Genomic DNA, 13,809 nt, shown 5'->3' with positions numbered 1-13,809 from the left:
GCTCCCATTGATTTGTAAGCTCCTTGGAGCCAAAAACTAATTGCAGCTTTTCTGTATCGTTTAGTGCTGAACACAGTGCCTGGTGGTTTCATGGATGTTCAAATTTCATTGAGTTGCTAGAGACCTAGAGCAGCTAGGGTGCATCAGCCCTGGAGTCAGGAGTCCCTGAGTTCAAATCCAACCTCTGACATTTAATAATTACCTAGTTGTGTAACCTTGGGCAAGTCACTTAACCCCATTGCCTTGAAAAAGAAAGAGATCTAATTTAAGTTGCTTTTAGTAACACAGCACAACTTTGAATGAATGAAAGTGCTCATAATAAGATGGATGAATCATATATTGAATCAGAGGATGTGTCATAAGAAGGGGCAAATATCTCCAGGTCAGTAGTAAGAGGTCCCTAAGACCCCTATGTTCCTTTCTTGTCATTCCCTGTGTGATAAAACTGATCCTTACAGAGAGTGGCCTGTTACTAATAAGATTTCAAGTTGGAAGGGATTGCAGAGAGAGGAGATCTAAATATTTTATTTTTTTAATATTTATTTGGGGTTTTTATTGGGGGGGGTTGCGAGGCAATGGGATTAAGTGACTTGCCCAAGGTCACACAGCTAGGAAATTATTAAGTATCTCAGGTCAAATTTGAACTCAAGTCCTCCTGATTCCAGGGCTGGTGTTCTATCCACTGCACCACCTAACTGCCCCCCTAAACATTTTATTTTTGCAAATATGTAAACTGAGGCAGAGCGAAGAAAGTTGACTTGCCCAAGGACACACTGTTGTCAAATAGCAGAGATGGATTTCAATCTCAGATCATCTGACTTTCATCCAGTGAACATTGCGTCACCACTGATCAGGAATAATATGGACAGAACTTTTAGTGAGGGGCAGTTTGGAAAAGGTCTCCTAGGTTCTTTATGCTACCAAAGCTCCATGTGTCATGTAGGACCATGCCTTGTTATCTGTTAGTCCCTGAAGAGAACTTTCCATTCCACTTCTGTTGAATGGTTCAGAAGCTCTTCAAAGCCCCCACAAACAATTTTTATTCATCTGTTCACAATCAAAGTAGGCAAAGATTCTGAGCACCTCCAGGCTCTTCTTTGTCCTACGAATGCTGGCTTTGCTATTATTTCCTGTATGACCTTGAGCAAGTAACTTTACCTCTCTGACCTCCATTTGCTCATTTGCAAAACGAGACAGACTAACTGGTCTTTGAGGAGCCTTAAGAAATGAAAACTCTCAGGGTGGCTAGGTGGCATAGTGGATAAAGCACCGGCCTTGGAGTCAGGAGTACCTGGGTTCAAATCCAGTCTCAGACACTTAATAATGACCTAGCTGTGTGGCCCTGGACAAACCACTTAACCCCATTTGCCTTGCAAAAACCTAAAAAAAAAATGAAAACTCTCTTGCTTTTAGTGTCCTCATTAGATTGTGACCAACTTGAGGACAGGGCTAGTTTCTGACTCTTTCTGTTTCCCTAGCTCTAGGCATAGTGCCTGGCATACATAGCATTTCAATTGAGTCATTTTAGTCCTGTCTGACTCTTCATAACTTCAATTCGGGGATCTCTTGGTCAAGATACTGGAATAGAATTGAGGCAATCAGGGTAAAGTTTAATAAATAGTCCCCAAGATATAAGATGGCAGCTGGGTGGTACAGTGGCAGAGTACCAGGTGTGGAATCAGGAAAACTCCCCTGAGCAGGTGAAAGAAAAGAATATACACATTTAATTAGATTTTTTAAAAAAAAATCTTATTTAATTGAAAAATGGCAAAAAGGAATTAGCAGGAGGATGGTTCAAAGGTGCAATTAATCATAAGCAACACAAATTTAAGGATTTGGGGAAATATAGATCTTTTTGAAGTGACAAAGAATCTGAGGGGGTGAAAATAAAATGGGGAATGGCTGATCAAATTATAGTATATAAATAAGATGGACTAGTGTTGGACTAAGAAATTATGATGAAGGGGGTTTCAGAGAAACCTAGGAAGATTTGTATAAATTCAGTCTCAGATACTTACTAGCTATGAGACCTTGGGTAAGTCATTTAACCTCTGTTTTGTCTCAGTTTCTTCATCTGTAATATGAGCTGGACAAGGAAATGGCAAATCATCCTGGAATTTTTGCCAAGAAAACCCCAAATGGGTTCACAAAGAATCAAAAGTGACTGAAACAACTCAACAACAGAAAATTGAGATGGTTAAAGTAGGTGGTTTCTTCCAGCTCTATTTCTACATCTTAGGGCAACTAGGTGGTAAAGTGGATAGAGTACTGGCCATGGAGTCAGGAAGACATGAGTTCAAATCCAGTCTCAGACTCTTGATGCTTACTGCTGTGTGACCTTGGGTTAAGTCACTTAACCCTGATTGCCTCACATCAAGGGCCATCTCCAATCATTCTGATTCATATCCAGTCCCTAGACCCAGATGGCTCTGGTGGAGAAACTGAGCTGGTAACTTAGCACAAACCCCCTCACTCAAATCCACTTCATGTGCATGTCATAATGTTACCTCCCTCTTGTCATGTCTTCTTCATGAATAAAGGATCAAACATCATCGTATCTCTATCTCAGGTCAATTGTGCCACACGTGATATTGATTCAGGTGAAGTTGTATTATTAACCTATTGGTTGATTTCCCTTACCCAAATCTTTCACCTCTCCAATCCATCTTCCACTCAGCTGCTAAAACACATCTCATCTTGCCACCCACTGGCTCCCTTTTACCTCCAAGTCTTCTTCACAGTTCTTTGCATGGTCTTCTCCATTAGAGTGTAAGCTCTTTGGCTCACCCTCACAGTGCTTTTGGCTTTCTTTGAATCCCCAGTATTAGCAGTGCCTCTCACACAGAGATTAATAAATTAAAAATTTATTGAAGTGATTAGTAAATGACTAATTTACTTCTTCAGTTTCAGCTTCAGTTTTCCTATTTATAAAATGAGATTAGACTAGACGTCCCGAAAGGTCCCTTCTAACACAAAATTTTTAAGTCTGTTTGATAGTAAATATTTATTATGTATATCTCAGGTACCCTACTAGTCCATTAAGGATGAAGAATTTTGTCCCAACACCTCTATGGGATTGGTAGGTTGAAAGGCTGAGAAAGCTGATGCCAACTCAATCATTTAACACTTCTAAATCCCCCACTTTTCAATTTTGGAGGGAAGATGGGGGGAAGACACAAATAAAGAGATAGGTCAATAAATGAATAACCTGGGTAATGGAACATTCATAGCTAAGGGTCATATCCATAGCTAGCTTATCTCTCCAAAGTATAGCACTGACATACACAAAAGGCATTATTCAAATTTTTAAAAAGTGGTTATTTCTTTTGTATATCCCTCTAACTTCTGATGTGAAGGACCTACAGGATTTCTTTTCTTTACCTGATTTACCTTCTGTTGAATTTCACTTGTAAGTGGGAGATATCCAAACATTCTGGCAACCACCCCAAGGAGGAGTGAAGAGGTGTTATCAGATGTCATTGATTAGGTTAGATCCTCCAGATCAGCTAGGTCAGAAGTTCTTATTCTTTGGGGCCTAGATTGCTTTGGCAATCTGGTGAAATCCATGAACCCCATTCTCAAAATAATGATTTTGAGTCCACAAAAATAAGCCCACAAAACAAAACATAGGATTATAAACATATAAACAGGGGGTGGCTAGGTGGCACAGTAGATAAAGTACTGGCCCTGGAGTCAAGAGTACCTGGGTTCAAATCCAGTCTCAGACACTTAATAATTACCTAGCTGTGTGGCCTTGGGCAAGCCACTTAACCCCATTTGCCTTGCCAAAACCTAAAAAAAAATAAACATATTAAAAGTTAGCAAGATACTGGAAAAATAATCATTTTGTGAACCCTAAATCAAGACCGTCTAATCTCATCCATTTTTATAAAAAAAAAAGTGGGGGAGAACTTAGGAACAGAGAAATGAGAATGACCTTAAATCCTATTTGTAAAAAAGTAAATGAAAGCAAGTGTGGTCCTAGAGAAGAATGTATCTTTCTCCACTGCTGAGTAGAGAAGGCTGCATCAAGGGTTACATAAAAAAAGCTATGGAAGTTTTATTACTCTTCCTGTTGTTTTTGATAAGGATTTCTGAGCATGGGAAGGGGGGAATGTATATAGAAGTGAACATAATATAAAACCTTAACTTTAAAAGGATGAGTTAACCACTGTTCATATTTCTACAACTTCATTTTATCTCCAGATCCTCCTCATTCTAAAGGGGAATGTTGCCTAGAGCCACCGCAGATGACCAAGGGGGTATTATAATCTTGACTGTAGGGTCACTTTGGGCTCATATTCATCAATGTATTCAAGGAGTAAAATACTTCAATACATACAAAGGTGGGGGGGAACAAGAAAAATTTTGCAATGAAGGTCAGCAGTGTCTTTTGGTCAAGCCAATTCACCAAACATGAAAAGCATATTTCAGTTTATTGATGATAATGATGATGATGATGATGATGTTGCGTCATTTCAGTCCTGTCCAATTCTTTGTAACTCCCATTTTGGGATTTCTTGGCAAAGATACTGGAGTTGTTTGCCATTTCCTTCTCCAGCTCATTTTACAGATAAGGAACAGAGGCATATAAGGTTAAGTGGCTTGCCTAAGGACTCACAGCTAGCAAGTATTTGAGGCAAGAATTAAACTCAAGAAGATGAGTCTTTGTGATTCCAAATCCAATGTTCCATTCACTGAACCACCACCTACTTACCCATTTCAACATGGCTCATTATTTTTAAATATATTATGTCATATTATTATATAACATATATAAATGCATACACATTTAAAAAACTTAGAGAAGTGAAACTACATGTACCATTTGTTTCCAATAGTTCCTCAAAAAAGAAAACCACACACATCTGAATATCTCACCAGATCACTCAAGCTTATTTTATTGATACTCATTAGATAAGAAAATTTTATTGTAGCATTTGATGCATTTTATAACACACCTTTCCAAGAGGGGTTGTACAATGTCTACCATTTATTCTGTAGGCTAAAGTCTGTTATGCCTCCCAAGTGGATGATTTATTATTACATTTTTAATTTCCTCATGATAATGTATGGTTGGTTATTCAGTCTGGGTACATAAAATGGTCCATTCAGTCTGTGGGTTTTCCTGTTATCCTATCTAGTTATAAGTTTAAATTAAGATACAAATAAAAAAAAGATTAAGTTATCTGCAGTAAGTGCACACATACAACAGCAAATTGAGCTGAGGATACACCTTTACTAAAAAATCTTAGGTTTGGAGAATAAATAGGAGTTTGAAAACATGAGCCACGCTTGCTTGTATGTTTTCTCTCAAAGCATCCTAAGTGTACATAACACTATGTGGACTCCCTTCAGGGATGGAAAAAACTATCAGAGGGGAAAAGACTGACAGCATTATTTATGCAGAAGATCATGGGTACTAATTCTTCAAGTAAAAGATTGGAAGAAATGCCATCTCTGCATTGACAAAGTGTGGTAGCTGATTATAATAAACTGCCTTCTTGGAAGGAAACATTTTATAGAAATACAATTGGTGTGAAGAAAAGGAAACGGACCAGATGACATTTAAAAAGTAGATAAACATTTTACAGAGACATACACATGATAGTGAGTCAATAGTAAAGGTAATTTTCATAGGCATTACTTACCTAGATTGAGTATATTACAATATACTCTTGTTGCTATGTCTGGACATGTAATACTAAGATTCTTCAACATTAGCAGAATATTTGGTTCATGGTTTTGAAATGTATTTGGAAGATACTTTGAACTTTCACCTTATTTACTCCTGTGTGTACATACTTTTGTATATAAATAAGACCACCCCTCTCCCAAATTGCTCCACATTTGCAACACTCAACAGAACTTTTTGTTCATTTTTCACTCTTTCCAAAAGCAACTCCATCTTTTTCCAAGCACAAGACATAAAGGTAAATAGAAAACAAACAAACAAAAAAAAACCAGCCCATGGGCTAGAAAATCACATTGATACAATGCCCTCTAGTGAAGAGAGGGGGAAAATACATGGGCAATAAGTGGTCGCACCTTGAAGCTGCTCAAGTGTTTGGATTTCAAAAGTGGCTACTGTGGAAAAGGCAAGGAAGGCTAAGGATCATATGAAAAATCATACAGCCCTGCTTTTTGAAATAGTCTGATTTTCTGCAAGTGAAACCTAACAATTAAAATTCTATAGCCTCTCTCCATACCATTGTGCTGTTATCAAGTTTTGCTGTGGGTTTTCCATTCCCCAATAATACACTTTCTCTAGAATACTCCAGGGCCCCATTAGGCCCTCTGCTTTAAATAAGGATCTTTGGCTCGAATCAGTAGACTATTTTTGCTTAGAGGCTGTGGTTCCCAGAAACCAGTTGCCATTTTCCCTGATGCAAGATGAAAATAACCTTGTGACTCGTTTTCAGTACCACCAGAATATGTGGTAACATGATGCTCAGCCAGCACCACGACCCGCTTCCATTTTGCAAAATGTGTTTAAAGGAAATAGATTGGGTCTTTATTAAAAAATCCATACATTCTCATTTTTTTCCCAGGCTTTTAGCCAACTGTGGATTACAGAAATGGGATTTCCAAGTTTTCTGCATAAGGAAAATCACAAAGGTTTCCTTCCAACACCACAATCTTTCATCCAGGTAGAGGAGCCATGGGCTCTGAAGAAACTGAACCACTGGCAGAAGCAAAATAAAATCAGGATGTCCCAACACAAATATGAAGTTGGCTGCTTTGTTTTTTATATATAGTAAAGAAACAGGCTCATGATATGTTCATCCAGGAGATCAAATGCTAGTCCGCCCAGAAGGAAGACACAATGTGATTGGTGTCATCTGACAAGCCTTCCATCCTTACTATACCATGCCTACAATCACAATCAACAAGCCAGAGGATTTATTTCCCCCCTATCCACAGGATAATAACTGGTTTTTTTTCAGTGCATCTTTAAAAGGAGAGAAAAAAATTTAAAAAGGACCTGTCAAAGGTCAGCAAGTTAAATCCTTAATACAGCAATTGCAGCGTTGGGCCATTTCTTATGATATCAGAAGAGTAATAAAATTAGATACAAGGTCTCTGATACATATTTACATACTATACAAAGTTTACACTCTTCTCCCATTAGGCACAAGGTTGATTTGTCTACTCAGGAAGGGTTGAGAGACGGGGAGGGGCAGAGAGACAGAGACAGGGATGGAATGGGGGGACAGGACAGAGTGAGAAGGGAGGGCAGAGGACTGGAAGGTTAAAGGAAAATATTGTTTTTTGTTTTGTTATTTTTTCTTTAAAAAAAAAAAGGAACTACGTTCCTCTTATCGCAAGCTTGTCTCTTTTGGAAGCTTGGCACCCATCAGGATGCCAGAAGTAAGAGTCACAGGGGCTTTCATCTGCATGCTGGACCCCACCATGGTGGGGAAGCTGCGGTTCCTTCGAATCCCAGAGTTCAGCTGAAGGCCTCCAATGGTACTCGTGACAACAGGGCAGCCGAGAGGAAGGCCTTCAGGGACAAGGGCCCTCGTTGGCCCCTGAGGCCCACAGAGAAGAGGTCCCTGGTCTTCTGTTAAAGCCGGGGCATGGGTGCGCCCTGAGTTCACTACCTTGGCTATGCCAAACCGCTTGACTTTGTCCACAAGGTTGAGGTTAGAGACAGACACCTCAGTTTGGCTCTCACTATTCCTAATGTTCTTTTTCTCCCTTACCTCCTTCAGGATGGAGCTGGCTGGTTTGGAGGCCAAAAAGTTGTCATAAGGGGGACTGGTACATTTGAAATCAAAGGACGGTGGGGAAGACGGTGGTGTCTGCATAGGTGAATTTGGCGGGGTTGAAGGGATCACAGTCATTTTAGGGGAATATGGGTTCAAGAGGGTGCCCTTGCCTGCCCGGTCCCAGCTCTGGGGATTGTACACAGCTGCTGAAATGCCTCTCTCCTTCAGCAGCCACACCAGCCCGAGAGATGTGCTCATTGTGGTAGTGGATTCTCGGAGGTTGGTGAAAGATTCGGCCAGACTCAGTCGCCGGGGAGTGCATGGCGTGCCCACTGGAGTGGACTTCAAGTTGCTAGAATTGCCACAAGCTGGAGTCGGTGCTGAGTTAAGGCTAAAAGGGGAAAAAAGTTAAAACCTGGTTATTCAACAAGCAAACACCCTCAAAATTCTGGGGAAAATTAGGATGTCAATTCATACCACTCTGTTTATACTGGGTTGAACTAAAATAATACAATCTAAAATAAGACAAGCACTATTTTGGTAAAATTTAAACCTAAATTGCCTAACAGTGCACTGGGACTTTTGAGATACCCATTAGAAACATAAGTTCCCTGAAGACAGGGTCTATTTGTATTTTTATCTGCAATGTCTAGTCCAGAATGGTTGCTTCATAATGGCTTCTGGAATAGAAGATGCCAACCTTGGCCAAAACTGTAAAATTTTGGTAAACTCCTTTCTTCTTTCTCCCCACTATGTAATAACTCTGGGATCCAGTGACCTTTATCCACCCAACAAAATAATAACAGAAATAACAACCAGCATTTAAATATTACTCTAAAATTTGCAAAGTAAATCATGTCGTATCTAATTTAAATTTCACAACCACACCAAAGGATAAGTATTACAGCTATTATCCCCATTTTACAGATGAGGAAACTGAAGCCTGGAGAGGTTAGGTATATGCCCATTATCATACAGTTACCAACTCTTCCTGACTCTCCAGCATGCCACCACACTGACAATAGTTTCTCACCACACTGAGAAAAGTGATACATTGATTTAAAGTCACTTTATTATTCAAAAAAGATGAGACTTCACCAGAGAGGGTACTTTTCTCCAGAGAGGCAGATTCTAAGCCTTCTAGGTCTTAATGGTGATTAAAATAATCATTTGGTGATCAAGCTTCTAAAGATAAAAATAATGTTGACCTTAGCTGACTGATGGATTCCTGGATGGCAGACAAAGACATACAGTTTTATAGCTAGACCTTTCCAGTGAGTGAGGTCTAGCCAAGAAGGTTCCCTGTAGGTGTAGTGTAGCTTTTCAGAGTACAGAATCATTCTTATATCACAATGAGGCATCAGAAGAAAGTTCCAGAGTACTTCTGTTCATACCAAATTATAAATGACTTAGATAAGAGCAGTTTTTAATTTGGGAGAAGGGAAATGGGGGAAAGAGATATGGGGGAGTACCACAAAGCAGCAAAGTGTCTTTTCAACTTTCCTGGAACCACATGGACTACTTGTCTATTCTCCCTATACAAAAACAAGCCATGCCAAGAATAGAAGCCATAAGCACCTATAAATAAGAGTAGAGTCTTCTCAATATCACTCAAATGGAGAAAGCCATAAGGCAAAAATACTTTTCCTATATGATATACTTCCTGATTTTTTTTCCTCTTCCAGCCACTTCACACTAGGTCTTTTGCCCAATAAAAAAAAAAGGATGTTGAAGAAATACAATTTGGTCTGTTCTCACTTATATGATAAAGTTAATTAGCAACCCCATGCAACAGGGCAGAGGTCAGAGAAACACAGAGTCAGAAAGCTGCCCAAATGGTACAAGAAAGTCACTCAAATGTTCAGGACTTCAGGATTGGCAGAGACCTCAGAGGTCAGTCAAGCCCCCTTCTCTAAGAATCATACTTAGAAATATGGAAAGGCTTGAAGGAGGGATCTGATTTAACATTCAATAGTTAGTCTGGCAACAGAATTCATTTATGATTCCCAGTTCAATGTTTCTTTAGCTAGATAACATTGGATTATCAGTCCTTCTCACATGGATCTGTTCAGTTATATTGGGCTACCAGAATAATAAGGTTTGAAGAAGACTATGACATCAGGGTGGTGATGCCATGACAAGCACGTGAATTGGATTTGAGTGAGGAGGGCTGTGCTGGGTCCAGTGGCCAGATATGAATCAGAACGACTGGAGAGGGCCCTGGATTTGAGACAATCAGGGTTGAGTGACTTGCCCAAGGTCACACAGCTAGGAAGTGTCAAGTGTCTGAGGCTGGATTCAAACTCATATCCTCCTGACTCCAAGGCCAATGCTCTATCCACCAGGCCACCTAGCGAGCCCCAGGCTAGATCAGAATAAGGGGAGGAGGAGGAGAAAGATGGAGAGACTGGGACAAATAAAAAATGTCTTTTCAATTCCACTATGAGGTGGGAATAGAAGCTACATTTATTCGTGTGTGTGTGTGTGTGTGTGTGTGTGTGTGTGTGTATGAATGGGTGGGGGAGTGTGGATGTGGGCAGGAGATGTAGGGAGGATGGATCAGATTAAGGTGAATGTGATCAAGCCTACTGACAATAGGGGAAAAAAGGTTCATTTTAAAAAAGGAACATTGAATAATAGTGTCAAAAAACTCTAGGAAATTCACCCTTAACAAGTTCTATCTGGTCACAGATACTAAGGTAAACATAAATAACCAACTAATGAAGAACACAGTAGGTGCTTAATAAATGGAAAGAAAGGGAAGGAAAGGGGGAAAAAGGGGGAAGGGACAGAGAAGAGAGGAAAGAAAAGGCACAGGAAGAAAAAAGGAAGGAAGGAGGATGGAAGGAAAAGGAGAGGAAAGGAAGCAAAGAAGGAATAGGGGAAGAAAATAAGGAAAGGCAGAGGAAGGAAGGGAGAAGGAAACAGTGGAGTAAGGAAGACAATAAAGTGAAACCTCTTCTACTGGAGTCCATACTGCAGACAAACCTGGGAATACTGAATCACAATTTATTTCCTTACGCCACCTGGTGGGCTTGTGTGTAAGGGCCACTGTTACCTCGAAAAACCTACACTGAGTAGCCCTCCCACTGGAATCAGATACAAGTTAGTAAATATTTGAAAAAGATTTCTTGATCAGGAACAGTAAGGTGACATCGTCTGCTGCCTGTCCTGTGTTTGCCCCACAGTAAACGAAAGAAATATATTATCTGAGAGAAATTTTAAGTGCTCTAAATGAGTGGAGAGGATGGGGGAAACCATAGATAAAAGATGCTTAGGAATAAAAGATATGTAAGCCTGAAAATTTAAGTTTAAGAACTTCAAATCAAAGCTGCATCACCTTTGGTTTGTTAGTCTGTGAGAGTAGAATGAACAGCTCACATGCACACCATCACAAAAATACAAAAGCATCATCACACTAGAGAAAGACAAATTATGGGAAACACAGGATGGAGAACTACAGCTGAGAGTCCTCATTCTGGTTAAAAAGCATTTTAAAAAAAAGAGTAATGGGGAGCAGCTAGGTGGCACAGTGGATAGAGCACCAGACCTGGAGTCAGGAGGACCTGAGTTCAAATCCGGTCTCAGACAATAATTACCTAGCTGTGTGGCCTTGGGCAAGTCACTTAACCCTATTGCCTTGTAAAAAACCTAAAAAGAAAAGAAAGTGTAATGGAGGTGGAATTATAAGAAGTGTTGTTCTACCAAAAACAGGTTTTTTTTAAAAAAATGAAATTTTTTTAAAAATTTAAGGTTTCAAAATTTTAAAGATAGTTTTTTTCTATTTAATTTCTAACTGTAAGATACCTACTCAACAACAAAAAACAACAGTAATAATGAATCCAAGCTCATGACTGAGAATAAGGGCTTCTCCTATTTTAAACTCATAGTTTAAAAAAATTGATAGCTGGTACATCACCAGAATTACCTTGTGGATAGAATGCTTTCATGGACCATCTTTCTTTGTTTAAAAAAAATATATTTTTAGTTGTTGTGTTTACAGGGTGCTTTGGTTTTTATTTGACTTTCATTCTCAAAGAGGATCATGAATCAGGAAGGTGATGTCATGACATGCAAGTGAATTGGTTTTAAGGGATGAAAGACTGTGCAAAGTCACCAGTCTCACTTTCTCCTTGGGAATCATTTGGGTCTAGTGGCCAGAAAAAGATCAGGCCAACTGCAGATGGTTGCTTACAGGGTAAGAAAGCAAGGAGGAAAGTAATAAAATAATAAAGAAAAATTAAAAAATTAAAACCAAAGTTTCATAATTCAAAGCTTCTCAACCTGGGGCCCATGAACTTTAAAGAAAAACCCTATTTTGATAATTGTATTTCAGTATAAATTCCTTTGGAATTCTGTACCTTTTTCTCTATTCTTTTTTAAAAAAAAATACATTATTGGGGCAGCTAGGTGGCGCAGTGGCTAGAGCACCAGTCCTGGAGTCAGGAGTCCCTGAGTTCAAATCCAGCCTCAGACATAATTTCCTAGCTGTGTGGCCTTGGGCAAGTCACTTTAACCCCATTTGCCTTGCAAAAAAAAAACAACTAAAAAAATATACATTATTTTGAGAAGTAATTCATTAACTTTCCCAGACTGCCAAAGGAATCCATGACACAAAACAGCTAAGAACCCCTAGCCCAGTTCCACCAAATGAGAGCTTTGGAATTGAATATTTATTAGTGTCAATGTCAGTTTCTTATGAAGTTTGAGGAAGGAGCATTTTAGAGGAAATGTTAGAAACATGACCTGTTAGTCTTGGAATGACAACAAAATGGCCTTCACCATCTAAACTCTCCAAGTTAGCCACTGTCACACACACACACACACACACACACACACACACACACACACTCATTGAACAAGACCCTGCTAGAGCAGGAACTGTCAACAGTGTTGCTCACCCCCTGACCGATTGGATCATACTGTTTGCCCTATATCTCCTCTCAGCATAACGTGACATAAGGCCGTTTCATCATCATCCTCCTCCTCACATGACCTGTGAAGAATTATTGATAGGTGAAAAAGCTCCTTGGTGGAAGGATCTCACATCTCCCCTCCCTACTATTCAGGCCCATCTAGGTTCCATTTTGGCCCTAGCCTCAATGAACAGGACATCATGTTTGATCCCTGGAGCCATGAGATATAAGTTCTCTTATGGTATAAATGTAATTTCCCTTTACTTAAATATCTGGGAGCCCTAAAATTGAGAGAAACATTCAAGTAAATTCTCTTCATCAGTATCCACTGCACAGTTTCTCAGATGGGGCTGAGGTGAGTGGGCTTTGGGTTAGAAATAGGATGTGCTTTTGGCCTTTGAGCCTCTCAACAGATTTCACCCCACTGGATATTAATGACAACTGAAGCATTAGATTTGTAGCATTTTGTAGCGTTATCGCTGGAAAGAGACCTGAGAGGCCATTGATTCCAATTCCATCATTTTATAGAAAAGAAAATTGAAATGGGGAGAATGCCCTGGGTCATACAACTAGTATCTGAGTTAAGATTAGAACTCAAGTCTTCTTGGTTTCAAAGTTAGCACTTCATGATGTAGATACCTGATATAACACGAATCCTTAGGGTACAAGACACAGTGAAAATCAACCTCCTTCCAAAAAAAAGTCTTTCTACTGTGACTAGTTTCAAAGCAGAACTCCTAATAGTCTCCATACTAGTCTATCAGAGTAGTCCAAGAATACCTTGGGTCACTCAAAATTTGGGGATCCTATGATCTTTTTAACTATCCAGAACTGATTTAGAAGGAAGTTCTTCACATCTGATAGGCAGTCTAGAATGGTAGAGGGAGTCCTGGTTTTGGAGACTCTCATTGCATAGGTGACCATGGGTGGGCCTCAGCTTTTTTTCCTTATCTATAAAAGAAGAATGTTTGACCAGATGGCCTCTAAGGTCTCTTCCAATTCTAAATCTATGAACTTGTGATTCAAATTCCTCCTTGATAGAGAGAGAGAGATCATAGATATAAAGTTGGAAGGGACCTTAGAAAGGCCAATTCTTTATTTTACAGATGAGGAAACAGATCCAGAGAGATCACAGAACTAGTAAGTGGTAGAATGATTCAAAATTAAGTTTTCAGACTCCA

At 39.5% G+C, this 13,809-nt stretch overlaps 1 protein-coding gene across 10 annotated transcripts in view; it reads right to left on the bottom strand.

The window, feature by feature from the left end:
* Positions 1–1,808: 1,808 nt before the first annotated feature.
* TRAK1 (trafficking kinesin protein 1) overlaps positions 1,809–13,809 on the bottom strand; it is a 170,385-nt gene continuing 158,384 nt past the window's right edge. For 2 of the 10 annotated variants that reach the window (XM_074195892.1, XM_074195890.1), the window contains exon 15: positions 1,810–8,103. In XM_074195892.1, coding sequence (XP_074051993.1) covers positions 7,320–8,103 — 784 coding nt within the window. In that variant the 3' untranslated portion in view covers positions 1,810–7,319. Of the gene's footprint in view, positions 8,104–12,613; positions 12,709–13,809 lie in introns of all 10 variants that reach the window. The other 8 variants (XM_074195889.1, XM_074195887.1, XM_074195884.1 and 5 more) reach the window with 6 other exon arrangements.

Source organism: Macrotis lagotis, chromosome 7 (assembly GCF_037893015.1).
Source record: "Macrotis lagotis isolate mMagLag1 chromosome 7, bilby.v1.9.chrom.fasta, whole genome shotgun sequence".
NCBI lineage: Eukaryota > Metazoa > Chordata > Mammalia > Peramelemorphia > Peramelidae > Macrotis > Macrotis lagotis.
The sequence above is the reverse complement of the archived record's forward strand: the minus strand, read 5'-3'. Positions and strand labels throughout refer to the sequence as shown.